General features: G+C 39.9%; 2 protein-coding genes across 12 annotated transcripts in view; one reads left to right on the top strand and one right to left on the bottom strand.

The window, feature by feature from the left end:
* Positions 1-11,438, top strand: part of cher (filamin A protein cher) — a 44,361-nt gene extending 32,923 nt beyond the window's left edge. For 7 of the 8 annotated variants that reach the window (XM_025217329.2, XM_011632840.3, XM_011632839.3 and 4 more), the window contains 7 exons: positions 3,787-3,927; positions 4,440-4,742; positions 4,996-6,051; positions 8,363-8,556; positions 9,137-9,578; positions 9,680-9,883; positions 10,092-11,438. In XM_025217329.2, coding sequence (XP_025073114.2) covers positions 3,787-3,927; positions 4,440-4,742; positions 4,996-6,051; positions 8,363-8,556; positions 9,137-9,578; positions 9,680-9,883; positions 10,092-10,276 — 2,525 coding nt within the window. In that variant the 3' untranslated portion in view covers positions 10,277-11,438. Of the gene's footprint in view, positions 1-2,114; positions 3,079-3,786; positions 3,928-4,439; positions 4,743-4,995; positions 6,052-8,362; positions 8,557-9,136; positions 9,579-9,679; positions 9,884-10,091 lie in introns of those variants that run through there. The other variant, XM_089077086.1, reaches the window with a different exon arrangement.
* A 5,788-nt stretch (positions 11,439-17,226) lies between these two features.
* LOC105423187 (ring finger protein 220) overlaps positions 17,227-23,829 on the bottom strand; it is a 150,568-nt gene continuing 143,965 nt past the window's right edge. For all 4 annotated transcript variants that reach the window (XM_025217330.2, XM_089075862.1, XM_089075864.1 and 1 more), the window contains 5 exons: positions 22,995-23,263; positions 22,098-22,365; positions 20,536-20,987; positions 18,992-19,066; positions 17,227-18,396 (listed from right to left, as the gene is read on the bottom strand). In XM_025217330.2, coding sequence (XP_025073115.2) covers positions 18,325-18,396; positions 18,992-19,066; positions 20,536-20,987; positions 22,098-22,365; positions 22,995-23,263 — 1,136 coding nt within the window. In that variant the 3' untranslated portion in view covers positions 17,227-18,324. The remainder of the gene's footprint in view (positions 18,397-18,991; positions 19,067-20,535; positions 20,988-22,097; positions 22,366-22,994; positions 23,264-23,829) is intronic.

Here is a 23,829-nt window from a genome sequence, read left to right on the forward strand (position 1 = left end):
TTCGCGCTTTATTCACCACCCTGCCAAAAATATGGCGAGCTGGACAGGCCGGCGCGTGGAAAGGACGGTATGTATGTCGGATAAGCGCGACGCACTGTCCGCGATATTAATATTGGGTGATTAAGTGGCTCCGGATGCGGGTGCCCGTGGTTGGTCCGAAGCCGAGCCTCGAGATTCCCGAACGGCCGAGGATGATAGCGGGTCCAGAAAAAGACCAAATCCCTCCCACGTCCACGGCCTGCTTCTTCGTCCACCGGTCCAGGCGGACCTCTTCACCGCCCGGCGCGCGAAATTCAACTGGAATTCGATTTTTCGGTCGACGAACTCGCGCGTTTTCATTCCGGACGGTGGTTTTACACCTTGCCAAGAGATTAATATCTCGTTGCTGGAAGTTGCCCGTTGCGATCTTTCTTCCGCATTTCCAGTTCATTAAATAAATGTTTATTTTTATTTCTCGAAGCGTAAATTGTATATGGGAATGCAAAGACGGAAGTCGTTCGATTGGAAGGTCACTTGTTTAAATTAAATCATTGATTTTCTGAGCGGAAATTAGCGGAGTTGATATCTTCGATGACTTTGGACGTGCGCCGACACGCGCTGATAACTTTTGACACGCGAATAATGTTGTAACGGTGGAGAGTCACGCCTGTCCGCAATTAGTCAGACCCGGCCGACACCCCAAATCCTCTTCATCATAGCGGCTCTGGCGTGTATTAAATGCGCGCCTCGCATGCAAACTGGATCGCTTGCACGACGCTTTCCTTCGGTAAACGAAACGGCGATCACGGAAGCGTTATGCCGGGACGTTATGCGCCCAAATCTCCGATTTGTCTATCTTGAGAATTCCGGGATTCCTTCCACGTGATAACAATTTACGTAACCCCCTGTAAAGATGAGCGCGAAGAAACGGAAAAGAATCAGAAGAAAATATGCAGGATTATTTTAAGAATATGTGCGTTAAGGGAGATTTCTTTGCGACTCTTCCTGTTTTTTCTTTGTTCACTCGAAATTGAAAACAGATTTTTATCTGCATATCTTATTACATTATTAAAGTGGTTCAAAGCGAGATGTAAAATATAAATGTTAACATGTACATTACAATTATAAAAATTTATAATTATAAAAATTTTCAATTATAAAATTATAGTTATATAAATGTTAACATTAATATATTTATTAAATTATTTATTCAACAAATCAATGAAATCTCTTCTAATTTTCACATAGCATCGGAAGATGAATTTAAGATTTTGTTTTGAGGAAAGGACAGGAGATATATATATATATATATATATATATATATATATTTTCAAAAGATGTTTCTTCTTAAGACATAATAGCTGTAATTTGTCTAGTTAATCCAGGAGAAGTATCATGTTTCAAAAGCAGTCTCGAGCTTCCTCCTTCAGCAATCAAAGGCGTGTGCCGGGACGTCCGGCAATAACATGTTCGTGTGTGCGTCTAATGATGATCGTCTCGTTCCCGATTTTACGTTACCTCGATCGAGCCGACCCGTCCAGCGTTGATCCGATCGCGTAACCAGCTACGCAACCGATCCATCCCGCGTCCGCGATTCGGCGAACCGCGATTACCACAACGCGCAGCCCGCATGTATATAAAATATCCATCCACACATCAATATACCTGCGTCATAAATTTTCGCGCACCAGGTGCAGGCGCCGCGACGTCGACCATCCGCTTCCTCCCACCAGCGGCCGCAGAATCCTCGGATTAGCGCGTGCGTAAACCTCCATAGGTTCACTCGTAGGATTGTATGCGTGCACGGGCGTGTATGTCACTGTTGATGATATGTCTGCATATGTCTGCATATGTGTGGCGCGACTGATAGAGAGGGATAGATCTTTTTGTAAAGAAAGACGAAGTATGAGAGAGAGAGAGAGAGAGAGAGAGAGAGACCGAGGTCATCGAAGAGGGAGAAAGAGTGAGAGGCGAGGATATTTGATAGACGAGGCAGACTGGCGAATGTGGCAGGCGACACGAAACCGGCCTCTGGTAGCTAACGCTGGAAAAAAGATCACCCGGGCAGATCGACGGCCAGCTCTCTCTCTCTCTCTCTCTCTCATCGTCCTCGCCGCCGACCGACTTTGGTGCCCGTGCCACCGTCAGTCGTGCCGGAGATGCGCCCTCGTGAGGTCGATTGACAGCCGCCATCAAGCTGGAGATCTCGAGAACGAGATCGCTGGAGAACGTCGGAAGACGTTACCGTTCGGTCAGTCGGTTGATGGATCGGTCGGTTGGCCGGTCTCTTTAGGTCACCCCCGCGGAACCTCCCCCCCCCCCCCGGGGAACCCTCGATTTTTTTTTAGCGCGAACGTTCCGGTGTCGCGGAAGATTTATCGACGTCGATCTATATATTCGGGGGATTTTGTCCTCGGAGTGTTTGCCTTTTGCACGTGACAGTCGACTAACTGGATTCGTTTATGTTGACTCATCCGGGCTGATATTTAAAAGTGATCTAAGCTTTTGTACATTTGAAAAACATTTAACATTTTTTTTTTTTTCTTTGCGTAAAATAAAAGTAGCGCGTCTGGCCGCGAAGCAAAGCCAAAAAGGTAAAACATTATTTTTAATTAAAAAGAAGAAGCTATTTTGTAAACCAGGTCGAGGTGTATGTAATCTCTTAATTAATTAATAATTATAGAAATAAAATTACGTTATTAATTCTTCTGATGAGACGGATATGTAATTTTTTTATCTTGCATGAAAACGCGGTTATCAATTTTTGCGGCGATCAAGAATAAAATCGGTGCGACTCCACGATTGAGTCACGGTAGTTCGTCAAGTGCGTCAACGGCAACGGAAATCCGCGCGAGCCTAAAGTGTACTCGTTGGAGATGATTTGGGCAGAAAAAGAACCAGAGAAACCGGCCACATGGCAGGAGGTATCAACCTTCTATAGAGCTTGGCTAAAGACCGTATCCTGCAGCGAATTCGATCGCGCCGAACGCGGACCGATCTGCTACGCCAAGAGCACTCAAGAAAAGGAAGTTCCAGGACCCGGGCTTGACTTCGCGCCGCTCATCTTCCAGAGTATTTTCTACGTTCACACAAAAAAAGGTTTTTCCTTCAAGAAAACTTTCTCGCAATTCGTCTTCAATACATTCCAAACGCAATTGATATTTGAAACTCATTGAAACTTGTCGTAATTGAATTACATCAAATTTATTAGTGGGACCTTTTAGAAATTAATTAATTTTACCCATTTTTATCCATCATAAATTTACAAATATTTGATTGACAAAATTAAATTCTTTATAAAAAAAAAAACTCTGCACGACGCATGCAACTTTTTCTGGTACGCGTTTTTCTGATTGAAAAAAAAAAAATATCCCGATCCATAAAACATAATTATTTTTTTTTTTATTAATATTTTTTGGATATATGCAAATTTTCTAGATGTAAGATATAAGTTGATAGTCCTTTCCTCTATCTACGTTTTAAGGCAATAAGTACCAACAAGAGTTGAGAGAAATTTAATTTAACTGCTAAAAATCATACTTCAGGCTTGATAAATGTTACTTCTATTTCTAGAGAAATATTATTTATGCACAAAGAGATATTACTGTGTATCTTTGCATATGAAAACGCATATGACAAACACAAACATTAAGCAGTTATTTTTGAAATATGAAATCTTGTTTGGGTGCGAAAGCTGCAATTTTGTGCCAACCAGTGCCAACCAATCGCGGCGCAGTCGAGGAAACTATGTCGCGCGGCGGATATCCTTGGGATGCGCCTGATGAACGCTACTCTGCTCGTTTTCAGCCGAAGTGAAGATGCCTAGCGGAAACGTGGACAAGCCGGTTATCGAGGACAACCACGATGGTACGGTATCCATCAAGTACGAGCCAAGGGAAGAGGGCCTCCACGAGATTTATGTGAAATTCAACGGCGAGCACGTCCAGGGTAAGTTAATCCATTCATCCCCGCAAATTAACGGCGATTACGCAATCGTGAGGCGCGATCGATCATACCGAGATCGTCCAAGCAGAGCTTCCAAGAATAACGCGTTAATCTACGATACGCGTTACGATCCGCGTACGCGATCCTGAAACATAGAGGCTATATGAAATTTCATTCCCCGTGTAATGGAGCTCGCGAGCGCCAATTTGCGCTAATAATAAATCTCCCCGTCCGACAAATTAATTTACTTCACGCGTCCATCATTAAATATAATATTTCCCAATTACGTTCTTTCTCAAGTAAAAAAATATTTTCTTATATAAATATTTATTCTCGTTATATTGGTGCTATAATTTAAAGTTATAATACAATTGTACAAATGTAAATTTTACAGAATAACTTTTTTTAACGCTCTCTTTTATTTTTAATAAATCTTGCAAATCTTGCAAAAATTATTTAAAAAACAAATGTTCCCTCCCGCAATGTTTTGTATTAATATACGATTTGGTTATCAGGTTCTCCCTTTAAATTCCATGTCGATTCCTTGGCGAGTGGATATGTAACGGCATATGGACCAGGTTTGGTCTATGGCGTCTGCGGTGAACCTGGAAATTTCACCATTTCGACGAAGGGCGCTGGCGCGGGTGGTCTTTCGCTGGCTGTCGAAGGGCCTAGTAAGGCCGAAATATGCTGCCATGATAATAAGGATGGCACGGTGTCGGTGTCTTACTTGCCTACCGCGCCTGGAGAATACAAGATCACCGTTAAGTTTGCCGACAAGCACATTAAGGGCAGTCCTTTTGCCGCCAAAATTACAGGTAAGTGCAGCAGGATCGTGTCTTCACTTATCTCGAAATATATATATTTTGTTAATGCAAATTAAGAAATCAGGCTATCAAATAAAAAATTATTATTTCAGTATTATAATCAATTCTAATGATCTTTTCGATTTTATTAATATATATCAAATTCTTTGTTTCTAAAATTCGAATTTTGATATATGATTTTTTTCCAAACGTTTTCTTGAATTTTTTATACTCATGCAAAAAAAAAATTAAATACCGTTTTTAGGCGAAGGTCGCAAGAGAAACCAGATCTCTGTGGGTTCTTCCAGCGAGGTGCAACTACCGGGTAAAGTGTCGGACGCCGATATCAAGTCCCTCAATGCGTCCATCACGGCGCCCAGTGGTCTGGAGGAGCCTTGCTTCTTGAAGAAGATGCCGAGCGGCAACATGTGCGTGTCGTTTACGCCACGTGAAGCGGGCGAGCACATCGTGAGCGTGAAGAGGATGGGCAAGCACATACCGAATTCCCCATTCAAGATCGACGTGAAAGACCGCGAGGTCGGTGACGCGAAGAAGGTTAAAGTCTCAGGTCCCGGTTTGAAAGAGGGCAAGACCCACGTGGAGAACAACTTCTCGATCGACACGAGGAACGCCGGCTTTGGCGGTCTCTCCCTCTCGATGGAGGGTCCGAGCAAGGCCGAGATTCAGTGCAAGGACAACGAGGACGGCACCCTGAATATTTCATACAAACCCACCGAACCTGGCTATTACATCATGAATCTGAAGTTTGCGGACCACCACGTCGAAGGCTCGCCGTTCACCGTCAAGGTCAGCGGAGAGGGTAGCAATCGGCAGAGGGAGAAAATTCAGAGGCAACGAGAGGCTGTGCCGATCACGGAGGTCGGCAGCCAGTGCAAGCTGACCTTCAAGATGCCCGGTATCACGTCCTTCGACCTCGCCGCCACCGTTACGTCACCCGGCGGCGTCACCGAGGACGCCGAGATCAAAGAGGCCGAGGACGGCATCTATGCGGTGGCGTTCGTGCCTAAGGAGCTTGGCGTGCACACGGTATCCGTGCGTTACAAGTCCATGCATATCCCCGGTTCGCCCTTCCAGTTCACAGTGGGTCCGCTTAGGGACGGCGGTGCCCATAGGGTTCATGCGGGTGGACCCGGTCTGGAAAGAGGAGAGCAAGGCGAACCCTGCGAGTTCAACATCTGGACCAGGGAGGCGGGTGCGGGCACCCTCGCCGTCTCCGTCGAGGGACCCAGCAAGGCGCAGATAGACTTTAAGGATCGCAAAGACGGCAGCTGTTATGTCAGCTACGTCGTTAGTGAACCTGGTAAGCTGGTCCGTCTTTTGTCTATGCGCAGTGGTTTTGATCATCGTAAAATCTAAGGAAAAGCTCAAACAACATTTTACCTTTGAAGTCAATCATTGTACGCGCGTTAAAGAGTTAATTACTGACAATTTGAAACTGCTGACAATTTGAAATCTCTAGAAATTACCAGTCTGTCATTCAAAATGCAAACGGCAAAGACACTCGCTGTATGTTGATATATTTTCTTGGCCGGTATACCATCACGATTGTCCATCTGCGTCTTGAGACAGTAATATCAGTCCCTAAAGATGTACAGATTTATTCGTTAAATCATTCCTGACAGACGTTTACGATCGTGTACTTTGTGCCACGATGGACTATTCACCGCACGTATATAATCGATTGCACACTGTCGCCCGAGTGACTCACGAGTGCTCGACCAAAATTATCCGCACAACAATTTTGTGGATCGCCGACGATATCCGAATGAGCTAAGTCATCCATGAAGCGAATTCAACGCCCGTTGAATTTAATACGCGCAAATTTAATCCCAGTTCGATCGATATTTGATCGATATTTTCTGAATGAAACAGAACGTGACTCCATCTGAAATTGTCTCTCATACTCATCTTTAACTATCTTTTCACATTTATTCTATGTTTCACAATTGTACTCGACATAAACTTAATTAATTTATTATTAATATTCTTAAAAGAGAACCGAGAATATCTAATAATTATAAAAAAAAAAAGATCTTTTTTTTTATATTGAGGCCACGAGTGGCTTGATGAGGCAGACTAACGCAATGGACAACTCTTCTCGATCTTACATTGACGCCATTATATTTTTGCAAATTTTCAACAAATTGAAATTCGTTTAAGTACTCGCCATTGAAACAGCTTTTGTTGATGACACCCTGTATCCATGTGCGGTTGGCTTTACATACACACCGTAACCGCGGACGCAGATCAACGTCGGCTATCCGCAAAGTGTTAATGAATCCAGCTCGGCTGCTCGTTGATCCATCGTCGGTCTATGCCTGTTTACTCCTCTCTCTCTCTCTCTCTCTCTCTCTCTCTCTCTCTCTCTCTCTCTCTCTCTCTCTCTCTCTCTCTCTCTCTCTCTCTCTCTCTCTCTCTCCCCCCATCCCTCCCCTCCCCTCTCTCCCTTTCGGTTCCGATCCCGAAATATCGTCGTCTATATTTGTTAAGGTGGATCTATATTTTGGCCCCGCAGTTGGCCACTCGCGGCTGGACGCGGATTAGCATGCGATGGTTATATTTGGGCCCCGTGGGAGCGGGCTGCGACGCGGTGGGGGGATCGACGGGGGCACGGGGGCGCGAGCAAAACAGAAACGTGATGATACGGAGAACGAGGGGGGGAGAAAGCTCGCTGACGAATCGAGATCAGGATCGACTCGGGGAAAAATAGTGGTACGCGACCAACCTTCGGCTGCAGCTGCGATCGTTCGTCTCTTTCTCTTTTCTCCACCCTTTACTTCCTCTTTGTTCCTTTTTCTTTTTCTTCTCGCACTTTCCGTTCCTCCTCCCCCTCCCCGATTTTATCCTTTCGACTATCCCTGATTTCCTTCTCGTTTGCCCCAGCCGACTCTCACCCGATTTCTTAACTCTCGAACTCTCACTTCCGGCGAAACTCGTGACGTAGCTTGAAGTTGATGGCTACCTTCACAGCCACCACGCAGATCATCTTGACCGGAAACGAGCAGCAGGAATCTCAGGAAAGCGATGGTTAGTTCGATTTTTAGGCGCGCGGATGTTCTCACAGATTTTTCCTTCTTCGTCCGTTGAGCAGAAAACAGTTCCCTTCAAAAGTTTTGTACTTTATTTAACTGCCGTGTTGCACAAATAATTAACATGGCCACCTTGTTATCTTGTTACCAAGATATTCTTGATACAATCACAAATATTAGTTGTATTAATGGGAAAATGTCCTAGTTGTGAAATAACAGTCTGCGATATATCTTATTCTCCTTCTTCTTATTTTATACTGTGAACTGTCACAAATTATTATTCCGCTTAAAAATCTTAATTTAAATTACGACAGAAGATATAAATAATATATCTTCTGTCGATAATAATCGATTATATTTATTTCTTCAATATAAACTGGATAATAATCGACTATATTTATTTCTTCAATAGGGAGGCTCCGTGTTTACTATTAACAATTTTTTAGCATTAAATAATAATAAAATTAATATAATTAATGTTAATATGATTAATAAAATTGCGCTAAAAAGTGTATAATTTTTTAGCGCAATTTTTACGTTATTTAATTTATCTATTTAACGCGTCGCGTCGCTCTCTTCCAGGTGAATACAGGGTGGGAATCAAATTCAACGATCAGCACATCCCCGACTCGCCGCACAAGGTTTACATCTCGCCGGCGATGGGCGACGCGCACAAGCTCGAGGTCGCGCAATTTCCAGAAAGCGGAGTCCAGCCGGACAAACCGTGCACCTTCCTGGTGCGCAAGAACGGCGCCAAGGGTGAACTGGACGCAAAGGTAAACTGCCCTTTCTCCGTCCTTGGTAACAAGGGCGACTCGAGGAGCTGTAACATGTTTCGCGACATGTCTCGCTCGCCGCGATATATCGCCTTGCGAAAGAGAGAAGGCGGAGGTGCGGTTAATATAAATAACTTGGGCGCTTGTGAAACGATCGCCGCCACATCAGACCGCGTAGGTGGGACCGCGAACGTATTTTTACTGTTCGCCATATGTACATAGCTGGATGAGTCACATGGAGGATTTCGACACAAAGCGGTAGCGTCATCCTCGTAACGGCTCTCCTTCGGTGGTCGCCCATTGGAAAAATCACGACATTTTACTTTTCTTTAACTTGGTTTGCTCTTTGCAACTTAACTTTCCAAAGTTTGAAAAGTATTAAATTTTATATCATATAATATCTAGCTCTTGAAAAAAAATTTTTTTAAATCCTTAGATTGCAGAATAATATTATTAATTTGTAAAAGAGAACTGCTTTCAAATATTCATATTTGTACGCTTTTTATGAGAGATCGATAAGGTACTAGGCTTTAGCTGGGAGTTTTTCTAAATCAAATTAATCGATTCGTTATCCTTTCAGATCGTGTCGCCGAGTGGCATCCAAGATGATTGCTTCATCCAGAGTATCGACGCGGACACGTACTCGGTGAGGTTCATGCCGACGGAGAATGGCATTCACCAGATCCACATCAAGTTCAATGGAGTGCACATATCGGGCAGTCCGTATCGTGTCAAGGTCGGGAAAGTAGACGCCGATCCGGCGGCCCTGCACGCCTATGGCAACGGTTTGAAGGAGATCAAAACCGGTCAGAAGACCGATTTCATCATCGACACCTGCAACGCGGGTTGCGGTGCCTTAGGCGTCACCGTGGATGGACCCAGCAAAGTCGCTATGGACTGTACTGAGGTCGAGGAGGGCTACAAGGTCAGATACACGCCTTTGGTACCAGGCGATTACTACATCAGCATCAAGTATAACGGTTACCACATCGTAGGTTCACCGTACAAGGTTCCTTGCACAGGTGCGCGATTCTCCATCCTGCATTTTTCCGCGATGTTAAAAATAAATTATTCTTAAAATATGCACTGTAAAAAATAAAATAAAAACTGTCTGTTGGCGCAGGCGCGGATTTGGCGGAGAGAGGCGCGCAAGAGACAAGCTCGATCGTCGTCGAGACCGTACAAAAGATATCAAAGAGCAAGCAGACCGGACCGATATTGCCATTATTCAAGTCCGACGCGAGTAAGGTGACGAGCAAAGGCATGGGCCTCAAGAAGGCTTATTTAGGAAAACAAAATCAGTTCACTGTTCACGCGGGAGATGCCGGTATGTAATCGCAATCGTCGATCATATCATTCCTCTCTGTAAAATAAAATTATGTGCAAGCATTTCTGAGCAGCATCGTTACTCTATCGCGCTGCTAATTTATATTTCTATGTCACTGCAAATCGAGATAACAATTTTGAGAATGTTGGAAATTAATTAAATTTTTTATCTTGATTTAATCGATACTAATCAAATGTCGTAATTGCAGGTAACAACATTCTGTATGTTGGGGTGTATGGACCCAAGGGACCGTGCGAGGAAGTTTACGTGAAGCATACAGGCCGTAACAACTACAACGTGAGTTACCTGGTGCGCGAACGGGGCGAGTACATCGTGATCGTTAAATGGGGCGACGATCATATCCCCGGCTCGCCCTACAAGGTCGAAGTTTAAGCCGCACCAGCATCGACCAGACCAGACGCGACACGTTGTTGCAATCGCAACAATGGTTAATCAAATAGAACTATGCGTCGTATGTTTCGTTTGTATGTTACACGGGTCTTCAAGTTCACGTTTAACTTCGTCGAATACAGAAACGAATTAAGTGCCAAACTAGTAATTCAACATTGTTATTCATTTGGCAAAATGTATGTCTAAAAAAATGATCCGCCCGATACAACGCACGTATCTCGATTTTTTTTTTAGAATAGCAGCTCCGGAAGACAATTATGACGCCGACGATCCAAAAGCGCGATATGACTTCTCTGCTGACGTAGTTAATTCTCGTTCATCTTTCCAAGGTTCTGGAGATCAATTCTGACATCGTCAGAATTTTGACGATTTTTGTTGAATCTGAAATAGAGTAGAGTCATGAGTAGAAGTGACGAGAGTTAAAACGACGATACAGAAAAACACGTAGGTCAATTATTGTTGTTCGTTCAAAAACGCCAATTGTGCCTTTGATTCAATATAAATACATTTACAAATACAGAGATACATATATATATATTTAACACGCTCACATACATACAATGTCATATACAAAGATACACACAAAGATGCAGTCATATCTCACTCAAGTCAGATCCTGATTACATTACGTTATATATTATTGGTTATTAATAAGGAAACAGTCAGAACTATCTCACCGAGCTTTAGACACGTTGTAGAACAATGTATATGTTTTTATATATATTTTCTCAAATATTTAAAAACTAAAACAATTTTTTCTCAACGGACCGATTTTAATCTTAATTGAAGAGAATTGGTAAAAAAAAAAAAACACACATTTTCGAAAATAGATATGTAATTATAAAATATGCGAAATATAATATCTCTTTTCTCGAGTATTTTTTGTATTCTATATAGTATTTTTATCGATATGTGAAATCAAATATTTTATATTAGCCTCGAAAGATTGTTTTAAACGCATGAGAAAGCATATTAAAAAAAAATGTCTTATTTTTTAATGTCATTTTATAATGTGTTCAAAACCCACTCAAATCGGTGGAGGACAGTTCTGACGGTTTCTTTATAAGTATAGATTAAATATACTGCAACTGATTATAATAATAATAATAATAATATAAAAGTTAAATAAATAATATATTTATTATATGGATTTTTTGTTTATTATCCTTATGTGGAAATATATTTTTCGCCTGCGTGACAATAAGCGTGTAATGTATGTATTCTCTTATAATTAAAACAATTCAGATAAAAAATAGATCTTTTAATGGACAAAGAAAGAGGAAGAGAAAGAGAAACAAAGAGAAAGAAAGATATATTTAGAGAAATAAACAGAAAAATTTGAAAATTCAAATTAATTTTTCAAAGTTCAAAAAAGAAGTCTATTTCATTACATTACTTGAGTCGTAGTTAATAGAAAAAGATTAGAAACGATATTTTGATAGAGAAGCTAGCTTTATGATATACTATTTAGGACAATATTATTTTCAAAAGTTACAATATATAAAATAAAAAATAATTTTGTGTGTGATATGGAAAGAAGATAATATTAAACTTTTGAAATTATCATCGCTAAACATCCTTTTCTATTTTATGTCTGGTGTATATTTCTTCTACAGAAAGAAAATAAAATACATTTTTATATAATTTCGAGTTCAATTTCTTAAAAGAACCGCCTTACGAAGTCAACATTCTTTTCACGTTGCGCGATACCGTTTCTCTCATTAATATTACATTTCGAGACTTTCCCACGCATTGAAACCACTTTGCACTTTCTGCTTTTTATCTTCGTTGCTTATTGAAAAGATCGCGTGTCAAGATAGCAAGATGAAATGAAAACGCGGCAAGATAGGTATAATTGCCAACTTAATCGTCGCGTTTCCAGCGCATAATTTTATCGCGCATTTCACGAATAGGGAAAAAAAAAGAAAAAAAAAACGGAAGCGGCCTTTCCGTTTTACAAGCGCGTCGACAGCAGTTCCAATTGTCAACGATTATTTCGGAAATAAATTGCCGATGGTGTTTTGCTGCAGCTCCCGCCGAATGCATTTGCATACAACAGGAAGTGCACCGTAGGTAACTTGTCGCCTCGTTTTGTATCGCACCTGTAGACCATGAATAACGCTGCAGCTGCATGCCGTATTCGCAACAGCATTAATTTGTCACCTACCTGCGATGTCTCTATTGGTAAGTAATTGCACACTCTTTCCTACTTATCTTGATAAATGGAAAGAACTTGATATGCAACCTCGATACGAAGCTTGCTCGAGCCTCGATGTAAACGTGATTAAATGCTACCATCGCGCGGCCATTTTTAAGGCCACCCATCATCATAATGGGACAATATTAAATAATGTAATAGTTGCTTAAAATAAATATATAATTTTGTAATAAATTGCGTTCAATAAATTATTGCAATATTCTTCTATTTATTTAAAGAAGAGCAGAGATAATTTTTTCAAGCCATATATAAATAAACTTTTATTTAAATTCAATTTTATAATTTTGTAACGCGTTCTTATTAATTTTTATTTAATTCGCTACTTGACAAAAAAAATATATATATATATTTAGAAATATTAAAAATTTATCTAAAAACATTAAAAATTTATTATATCGATATTTTAATATTCATTTATTATATCGATATTTTAATATTCATTAAAAGTAATTAAATAAATATTCTTTTACTCATATAAATATTTAATTTTTGAATAAACAAATTTTTTTCTTTAGTTATGTGATTCTAATATCTAAATAATATAAGAGATTTATGTTATATCTCTGAATCATTATCGCAATTTTGAAGTAATAGAAAATTCTAATTATAAAAATTACAAGTAATGAAATATTTACAAAAGTGATTATTGACATTTGTAATAATTGATCTTTTAAAATTTAAAAATATTAAAAAGAGACTCATATGTTGGCAAACCTTAGACCCAATTCTAATTCCCAATTTCTTCTTTTACTACGGTATAATATTAACTTATAAAATTAAGGATACACTTTTTTTCTAACTGTTAACTCATCGGTTAAAGCGGTTATCGCTCACCGCTCGCCGTCTCTTATCGCCTCCAATTAATCTTACGCGAGCAGAAATCGAATTTGGCAGACCTTCGCGATCCGTGTGTGAAAATATTCGGTCGGCTGCACCTTTCTCACTCTAAATTTGTGTGCGCGCGCGCGCGCGCGTGTGTGTGTGTGTGTGTGTGTGTGTGTGTGTGTGTGTGTGTATCTTACTTCTCTCCGAGAGAGGACGAGAAATTCGCAGGAGACGGAGACGGAGAGAATGGCTCAAAAAGAAAAAAAAGCAATTGGAAGGGGGAACGACGTTGTTGAGGGGGGGAAAAGGGGAGGACGGGAGTGACGAGGGAACGAAAAGGAACGACGCGTGGAAGACGCCGCGAGGATTGCGCACCTGGACCTCTCTCCCGCCGGCTTTCGCGGCGACGCCCGCGAAGGTGCCACGGATGAGGGGACCGAGCGGGGGGAACGGAAGGACCTCTCAGACGCGGCCTGTCCCCCCCTTCGACGAAAGGGGGCGGCGACCCGCGGTACGAATCGAGTCCGCAGGCGTCGGAAACGGGTGGCCGACTTGCGCCGTGCACGAGCCGTCATCCCTTCCGCCCGCGGGGTTCGTCGAGCGAGAAACACGCCCCGCCGCGACGGCGTACAGCCTCCTCCGGGGGACCGACGTGACCGCGGATCGTGCCAGACGCTCGCGAGCGGCTGCCACGTGTGGTCGCGGTTTTGTCGATGTGTCGTGGATCTCTTGTATCCTGACCGCTGATTCACATTATGATCGCAATGGTGATTCGACAGTTAGCTCAAACTGTGCGCATCACGTTCCGGCTTCGTAAATTTCGAAGCCACTTGCTTACAATGTTACCGAAGACAATTTAATATGTCTCGCTAACAAAAGATTGAATTAATTGTTGTATAATTTATTATTGCTTGTTATTGTGATTATTTGAGAATTTTTGTTACTCCTTTACTACTTAGTATTAAAAAAATACAGAAATTCGTAATATTTTTAAAATTGTATTGAGATATCCTCAATGATAGATGTTGCGCAAATAGCGTGGATTTTCCAGAGATTTAATTTTAAGATAAAGTAGTAAGATAAGAATTAAATTTCTCCCATTGTATCCTTTGATTAATTCAAGAATTTATTCTTTGTAACAAGATATGAATAATTAAGAAATCTGATATTGAAAGACTAAATAAAATATCATTTAATGAGAAAATAATAAAAGAACATGTTTTTTTTTTCACACAAGCTTGAAAATGTTTCATGCACTCTAAATAAAATTTGATATTTAAGAAAAATTTAGACTTTGGCATCACGCAATGTATTTAAATGCATAAATGCACGAATGTACAAATTCATCGCTGAAGAAACGTAAATCTCTCAGCGGATATTATCGAGAAATCCATCAAATTTCCTCAAGCTGTCTTCCAGCATCTTTTTCGTAGATTCGTCTGTCTCTTGCATTCGTCTCTTATCCGTTATTAAGATCGCCTACCGTTTCCGCCATCGGTCTATATCTACGACGTTATCCTCCTCAACACAAAGTATCGCCGACAGTTCGACGGTAACGCCGAGCGTTTTCATTTCCATGCAGCAGGATGGAATAGAGTTCAATGACCCGGAAGGGGACGGGAAGGGCGGAGGGGTAGAGGGGGTAGAGGCGTCTTTCGCGGCGTTTCGCGGGATTGACTGCGGGGAGACGAGCTCGGGGCGAGCTTCTCGCGCGTGAACTCGCGCGTAAGTAGGAAAACGCGTCGCGGACGCGATGGAAAGCACGATGGAGAGAGAGGCGGAGCTTTCATCGCCTCCACCTACGAGCCCACCTTTCGCGGGAGGTAATGTCGCCCGGCCGGGTTTCCCAGACCTTTTCCACAACCGTGTTTCTCTCTCTCTTTTTTTCCGTTTCCACCACCACCACCACTACCACCACCACCATCACCACCTCCACCTCCGGGAGCGGCCCCGACATTTTCCTTCATCGACTGGCCTCTTACCGGTGAATCCGCACCATCTGGGTTTCTGTAGTCTACTTTCTTTAGAACGCGCTTGTAGATATACGTGGAAGCAGCTGGGAGTGGCTGGTAAACGTGTTAAACAGAAAATACAGCACCGGTTGGATTGAAATAGTTGTAAATCGAACGAATGCGACGAATGCGACGAATGATCGGATTAATCTCGAAATGATGACAAAACTGGAGGAAGAATTGAAATGGGAAGAAATGGAGAACGTCATCGAGATGATCCTATCTCGGAAATAAAACCGCGACGAATCAGTTGATTATTAGCGCCTTAGAAATAACGTTGTAAATATTGTTCGCTTAGCTTGTGTAACATACGGTTGCTACTCATTGTGTGCAATACATAAAAATTTCCAACGGCTGCCGCGATAAGAAATGTTACTATAAAAAAATAAATTCGAATTTATTATAACGATTACATTAGAACTTGCTGTAAAAGATTCTTACATATTATTTTTTTCTACTTCTTCTTTTTTAATTTTTGCCCAACATTTTTAGAAGATTGGCAAAAAAATTATGTTCATAGAATAAAAGCGATCGCTTCTTGATGTGGATGTTTACGTCCGCGTGATCACTAATTAAGCTTCAAAATCGATATCTTACATAAGTATAATAAACATATCTCCTTAATCCCCACTTTCGCTCTCGATTGTAACATTAGATTATTCATCTGATGCGTAACTATCTTCGAAGTCGCCGAGAACTCCATAGAGAGTTTTTTTTTGCTGCGAGAGGAACCATGTATCGAGCCACCATCTTGCCCGTACAACCCCGTCGGTTCTTGCAACTCAAAATGCATCCCGCCTGCGCCCAGCACGGACCGCGGACTTTTTCCCTCCCTCCCGTGAATCCGCCCGTGCGGATCCATACGGAGCGCGACGCCCGGGCTCCACCTTCGCCGTCACTTTCACCGCCGTCGCCTCCTCCACTTCCGTCTTCACCACCTCTACTTCCGCCTCCCTGTTATCCGCCCCCGTCGTCTATTTACGTGGTTCGTAAAGCCCGACGCGCCATTTTGCGTGACCCTTTTTCCTCGAGAGCCGCCACCGCGGTGACCTCTTCGTCCTCCCCTCCCCCCCCATGACCCTACCCTACCCCGGTTCCACTTCCGCTGCGGCTTTAATCGGCGGCTCCTTCGAAGCAAGTATGTAGAGATAAGGGACGGAAATTAAACGTTAGACATTTACAAAACTCGCTGTGCATCATCCGGCAGGGTATTTAAGAACCATTCGATTTTATTCGAAGAATTACCGACGCATTTCTATTTTGATTCATCCGAAGGGAATTAATTTTGAAAAATTATTTTATATTGCTACTTTAATTTTCCAATTTGTTATAATTCACATTTAGTTTTCTGCTTGAAGGATTTATTTATCTGAAAATTTTTAACGAAAGTCGATATTAATGTATTTTCAAAAGAAATTTTTATTATACACTTGCACATAATAATTTTATGTTACTTTCATGTATTCGTATTACTTTCTATATTAGTTTTAGTGATTTATCTATAGTTGCAATTTTACAATTTATTATTAATAATTATTTATAACTTATTTGTAATAATTATTTAAAAGCTTAATCGTTCATCTTAATTATTCGAAGATATTTATAATTTTTTTGATAGTATCAACTAATATCCATAATTTTATGTTTAAGGAAGATGCAGAAAAAAAATAACATCTTTTAACACTTCCCATTATTTTTTTGATTTAAAAAAGAAAAATAGTGAAACAATAGTGAAATCAGGAAACAATAGTGAATATTAAAGCACGTACCTGCGAAGTCTTCTTTATGAAAATATCTGATGATAATATCTGATGATAAATATCGATTTGATCGGGAGGGGAGAAGAATAATTCTGCGTGACAACGCAGTACACACAATTGTACATTCCATGATCGTTTTATTTCGATTACAGAACAGCGATCGGGGGGAACTTACTTCTCTTCTTCCGTTTAGTGTATTTACATTAACTCGTTGGTGCATCGCGAGAGACTGGTTTGACGATGATCTAAAAGTTCTGGTAATTATACGATAGAGACGAGCATCGAAAGCCGATTATCAAAAAAAAAAAAAAAAAAAATAAGTAGCGTTCAAATAAAAATTTGATCGTAAATCTTGTACAAATAATTCGTAGCAGAAAAAAAATTACACAGCCAATCGGCTTCCTTTTAAGTCGTCGTTTCGTGTAATCTTAAGATTCTTTAACCTCGTTGGTAAAACGAAGATATTGCAGAGCGTACAATGCGATTCTCGTCGATGCGGATTTGTATCGCTTGAATCTTCGCAGTTTTGTCGCGTATTTAACAAATGATGAGCCTTCGTTAGAAATAACATATTTGAGATCTTGCTCAAATATTTTGATCAAGAATAATAAAAAATTAATTTCAAATGTTCGCATAAACATTCGCAATAAACATTCTGATTTTGTAAAAATTGTTAATAAATCACAAAAATATGAAACTAAGTAAAAGTAAAAAAAAAAAAACAAAAATTATCATCAAAGTGAAATATACTATTTTAACAAAACCGTAAAAATTGTCAATATATCAACCAATTAGCATTGCAATAAATTGTTTGTAATTGCGGTAACAAGTAAAAGAGCGGCGTGATTAAAAACTTACCCCGTAAGTTTACAGTTTTCATTGAATAACGAATTTGTAAATATAAATTTGTAAATATAATTGTAAATATAAATGAATATATACGTATAATATGGCCGCGATCGGTGGACGCACAAAATTGCATTGGATGATCCTGGAGTGACGCTCGGTCGTTGATCGTTAAGAACTAACGAAGTTAATTTACTAGCTCTAAGATGAATAATCGTACATGTTAAAATGCTAGGGAGTTAATTTACGTAACGCAGAGAAATATACAAGTATTTACAGGAGCGAAACGCTCGTAGACGACGTTGCCCGGCTGATCCCTGGAGTGGCGGGGGGTGAACGCGGTTCCTGAGGGACGTCGAGCCGGCTTGTTCACATGTAAATGCGTCGCAGATCGGACGGTGACGTTATCATGTTGCATTGAGGACAGAGCTTTTTCGCGCCCTGTAACAAATGGCAAGAAACCTCGTTTCTCAACACACTTCGGTACCAAAATCGTCGCCCGACTTCAGAGGCGAACTCGCAATAAACTTGGAGAACAGTCAGTAAAATGATTGATAACAATCTTGAATAAAAGCGGTATATTATTATTTAGTAATTAATTTTAATGAATATATTAATTAGCGATTAAATTAATATAATTAAGCTATAATTAAGCAAAGAAAATTAGATCCAGAAATCAATCAAGTAATCAAATGATTACTTAAATATTCTACTCAAGAAAACTCAAACAATTTAGGCCATAAATAAATTTTGTCCGTCATTACGGACGAAAATCTAAAAATAATTAATATATAAATTTATTTAATTAAATTAAAAAATAGGCGCTCAAAATCTTGCCCGAGTATATATCGCCGCGATTCTCTCTACTCTGTACATAATAATACAATTATATGTATTTATTCACAAAAGTTAGTTATATTTTCCAAATCGTATATCTATAATTATGAAAATTTTAACGATTTAATTATTTGAAATATATAAAAAAGGCAGTTTAACTAATCATACTAATATTATTATGAACTAAATGAATACTCACCAACGTGTGCAACCAACATTGTTCACAATGTACGTGCCAACAGCAAACCGAGGTAACCGGTTTCTTGTATTGTTCCTGAAATGGAGAACCCGTGTAAATAAAATATCGGTAAATAAAATAATTGAATTCAATATTCTGCATGTGTATCAAAAAAAAAAAATATATATATTGTAAAAAATATCCCAAGTCCGTAAGTTTATTATGTCGCCAATTTAATTAATCAGTATCGTACGCGTACGGCGACATAATTATTCTTCAAGGCTTTACGGCTCGGCATAAAAAGGAAGTTTTGACTTCTCATTAAACTGACGCAAAGTCGAATAGCGAGAGTATCCGATGCAACTTTTCCCGCGGTGGGGTGCAATCGACGAACGCGAGGCAGATTTAACGATCGCGAGATCAGTAATTCGGATCGACGTTCACCAGCGGCCGTTCTCTCCCGGCGATTTTTCCCGACGAAATGAATTAAAGCGATCATTACTCGCGGCCGTTACGTAAGCGGCATTCCTCCCGGGATCGGCAAATACGTCCGCCGTTTAATCCTGGCTGATAAGGACCGCGAATCGATATATATATATACCTTTAGCGTTTTACTCGTAGTGCCACCGCGTTACGAGCGAGATCGCCGGACAGGTAATATTACATCGACGATGGAAACACTGAACGACGACATTACAACGTAATGCTCCTTCGCCACCTCGTTTAATTCGCATACTAGCGGCGCGCTAGGAAATAATTTATTTGCCGATCTAAATATTTCAGGCAGTCCGCCGACGGGCGTAAATGAATTTTACGCGCCGATTTTATATGTCCGCTGTAATTATTTACGAGTCGCGAAAACACGCGTTTTCAGACGCGCGGACGAAACGCGATGAAATAATATGTATAATGTAATATTACAAGAATGTAATAATATAAAATATGATAAAGCGCGCCGTTTTTCCGGCTTACTTTTCGCATGTCCGATTTGATTTTTCACAATATTAAAACCAGCAAGTTATCTATAACGATGAGCCAATTAGGGTGATTCGATTACAATTATGTGCCATATTAGCGCTCAACAATTAATCGGTTCAGTTTTTACGTCCAATAATCGTTTTCAAAGAGTGAAACTTGATTTTTATTATTACGATTGTATCATTCATTTTATAAACCGTATTATTCAAACGATACATTGTTCTGGAAAATTTCAATTTAAAGCAGTATTTTTTTATTTTGACTTCATTTTCCCGTCTTAAAACCTAGGAATGAATGAATTAAAAAGAGCATTTTCGATTATTTCCTAACGTTAGTACATTAATAAAATATTATTTAAAAAAAATCTTCACTTTTATTTTTACCTTGAGATTTAAAAAAAAAATATCTTCACTTTTATTTTTACCTCGAGATTGAAAAATATCAAACACAATTTGTAGCCACGCTACGCATTCATTTTTTTTTTTTTTTTTAATTAAACGCTCGAAAGTGCCTTTCGCCAGAAACGAATAGGGAGGCGCAATTTACGAGATGCGTCCCTTTACTCATGCGTGGATGAATTGACTCACCATGCAAATGAGACACTTGAAGGGTTGCCCGCGCATCTCGGCCTCGAGCTCGCGGATGCGGCCGCGAAGAGCCTCGACGACGGGCGTGTCGCCGTCCCTTCTGGGCGACACGGAGGCGCCCTCGTCGGGGTCGTTCTGCTGGGCGACGGGCGTCGCGGCGCCGGGCTCCGGCTTGACCTCGACCAGGCCCTGCGCCGAGTCCGGGGTCAGCTGCTGCGGCGTGTGCGGCGCGTTGGGCGAAATGACGGCCTCGCGAAGCGCGTCTCGTTCCTTCTGTTCTCGTGGCGTGCCGTCGACGCGCGGTGCGACCACGTCGGCCTCGGAGTACTGAGCCGGGCCGAACTCGGCGGCGTCGTCTCCGTCGACCACCAGATCCACGTCTTCGTCCTCCTGATTGCCATTCCCGCCCCTGGCGCCACCGCGGTTGCTCGATGAGGTGGCGAGACCCGCTGCTGCGAAGCAGAAAACCGACGGTCCTTCAGCGCGTTTCGGCGAACAAAACAATGTAAAGAAAAGACTGAAAAGTTGAAGTATGTATTGGTCGATCAATTTAGGAATACGATATGTATTTCAATTTTTTTTTTTTTTACAAATTTACAGAAGTTCTTTTTTTATTTCTTTATTACGGTTGAACGATGTAAAAGGGAGAAACAATACAAATGACTGGAGTACGGTAAATTCTTTGCTAGCTATTTTCTATCTTTTTTTCTTGGTCTCCGCATTGTTCAATTGATTTTAAATTATTTTTTTAATTATGATATCAACAAGATCTGTCACACACATGCAGATAAAAAAATATATAAAATCTAATATAAAAATAAATATATAATATATTGAACAAGAAGGAAAAAATGATTTATAGAAAAAAATTAAATTTTATACCATATTATTTTTGTAATGTTGTATAAAATATGATTATAAATGATGATATATAAAATATAATTTTACTATAAATATTTAATGTCATGAAATAAATGTGTTTTATTAATTTTATATTTGCTTTATGTTATCGTAGTCCAGGCCCGCTCTCAGTGATTTTATAATTTATATGAAAATATGATATGTAAAGAAGATAGGATTAATAATTAGAGAAAAAAGATTGAATATAGTTACACATAAAATCATAATTTTAAGGTTTTTGTTTATTTCGTGTGGCAAAATGCTTTAATTATATTCAATATAATGTTTTTAAAAGTGCTGTCTAAGAAGTTTTTATTTGCGATGAATGTAAAATGTGTTTTTGCCATAGAAATTCGAATTTTATAAACATCGACCGGCATTAATTACAAACAATGCGCGGCGCTTCTTTTATATTAAAAAACAAACTAAATAAATATACACGATTATGACCTACGTCATATACGTATCCGTAATTATCGAGCGTGCATTTATTTTATGCTTTCGCATATTTAACATCCTATATTGAGCCGGCGTTTTTAGTTATATATAAAATCGCGTGCGTTATATGTGCTTAATAACCGCAAATTCAATATAAATATTTGCACGTATCTACGCGTAGCATAATAAATTCACGTATAATTTAACGCCACAAATGGACTCACCGGAGAATCCACCAACGAGCATGGAAGTGGCGCGCACCCTTGTCTGGCCGGCCCACTCGTACTCCTCATACTCGGGATCGCCCTCGACGTCGACCTCCTCTTCGTCGACGTTCGCGTTTTGTCCAGCGGGATTCCCGTTGTTTTGCTTGTTTAGACACCGATCGACATGCTGATTCAATTCCTCTGGAGTACCCGACAATCGTTCGCTGCAAACCGGACAGGACGCCTCGTCCGCTTTTCGTTTCCGATTCTTAACGCGTATTCTAGCCTGCGAATGAAAAAATAGCAACGCGCACATGATTAACATGGAAAAAAAAAAACGGTTTTACTGAAGTATCTAAAAATTTGACCAAATACAAATTTGAAAATAATTTGAAAATAATTGGGCCATCAAAATAATTATGTAAGACATAATACTGCAAAAATTTTTAATATTCTAGCAATTAACTTGAATGTCCCATATTTAATTATTTTGATGATTTAACAAAATCATGTTTCGCAATAAAATATTCGAAATTTTTAATTGATATCATTAAATTGATTATTGAAATATTAAAGGAGCTCTGACTTTGGCTAACTACATCACAAGACAACAAATAATAACATATTAGTGGCAGTAGGAATGTTCATTAAATTTATATATATATATATATATAAATTAGAAAAATAATTACATGTTAAAGATTCCAGCCATGATTCCTCTCTTACATATTTTTAGTGTTAACAAAATTATTTTTCAAATCTGCATCTGGTCAAATTTTTATATATCTCAACAAAATTGTTCTTTCTGTGTATAATTATCACATTTTATATATAAAATAGAAATGTTGAGGGGAGATTTTAGAGACGTCGTACAATTAATAAAATATTAAAACGAAAGATAAACGAATGCATTACCTGTCTATTGGCCTTGATCCTCTTGTACGTCTCCCATCTACCTTGAGGGGTGCCATCCGCGGCTGATGGGGCATGCAACATCGGACCATGGGGATGATCTTGGGGATGTGTCGGCGGTAAAGTCGACCTCGAGGATCGAGGTCTTGCAGATGCCGAGACCTTGTACAATCGATCGAGCTCTTGAGCAAAATGTTGCTCCAATTCTTGAGGTCTCACTGTCACACCACATACCGGACAGCAAGATGGATCCGAGGGGAATTTCTTCTTGCCTGAAACACAAAGAATTCGAAATTACGATTAGCATCATTTGATTTATCAATTTTATAGACTTTATTGCATAAGTTAATAATAATTATCTCTTATACTTGAACTGAATACTTGACTTATTGATTTTATCAAAAAGATATAAAATAAAAATCTCTTTTTCATGACTTCTAATTTATTCTCAATTAAAATTGCATTTTCTATTGATTACATTTCGATAATAAATATTCTATCTGCAAGTAATTTCCAAATTACTTGAAGTATAATTCTTTAAAAATTTCATCTTAATTTTTCCAGTTAAAACTATAGCAATATATATCGTTTTTGTTATGAAAAATATTGCCTGCGAAACAATTTTCAGCAAAAAAAAAAAAAAAAAAAAAAAAACAAAAGAATCTTATCTTTGACAATTAAGCGAATTTAAAGGATGCCTTTGATCTCCTCGGAAGTGAGGACTCAGTCAGCGCGTGCGTCTCGAACGCGTTCCGAGGAATGGGATCACCGGGGGCCGCGCCGCCTCTTGGAAGACATCGGCTAACGCGATTTAAAAAGTATTCAACTCGCGTCGTAA

The sequence above is a fragment of the Pogonomyrmex barbatus genome, unplaced genomic scaffold (assembly GCF_055798465.1).
Source record: "Pogonomyrmex barbatus isolate J1 unplaced genomic scaffold, ASM5579846v1 scaffold2, whole genome shotgun sequence".
NCBI lineage: Eukaryota > Metazoa > Arthropoda > Insecta > Hymenoptera > Formicidae > Pogonomyrmex > Pogonomyrmex barbatus.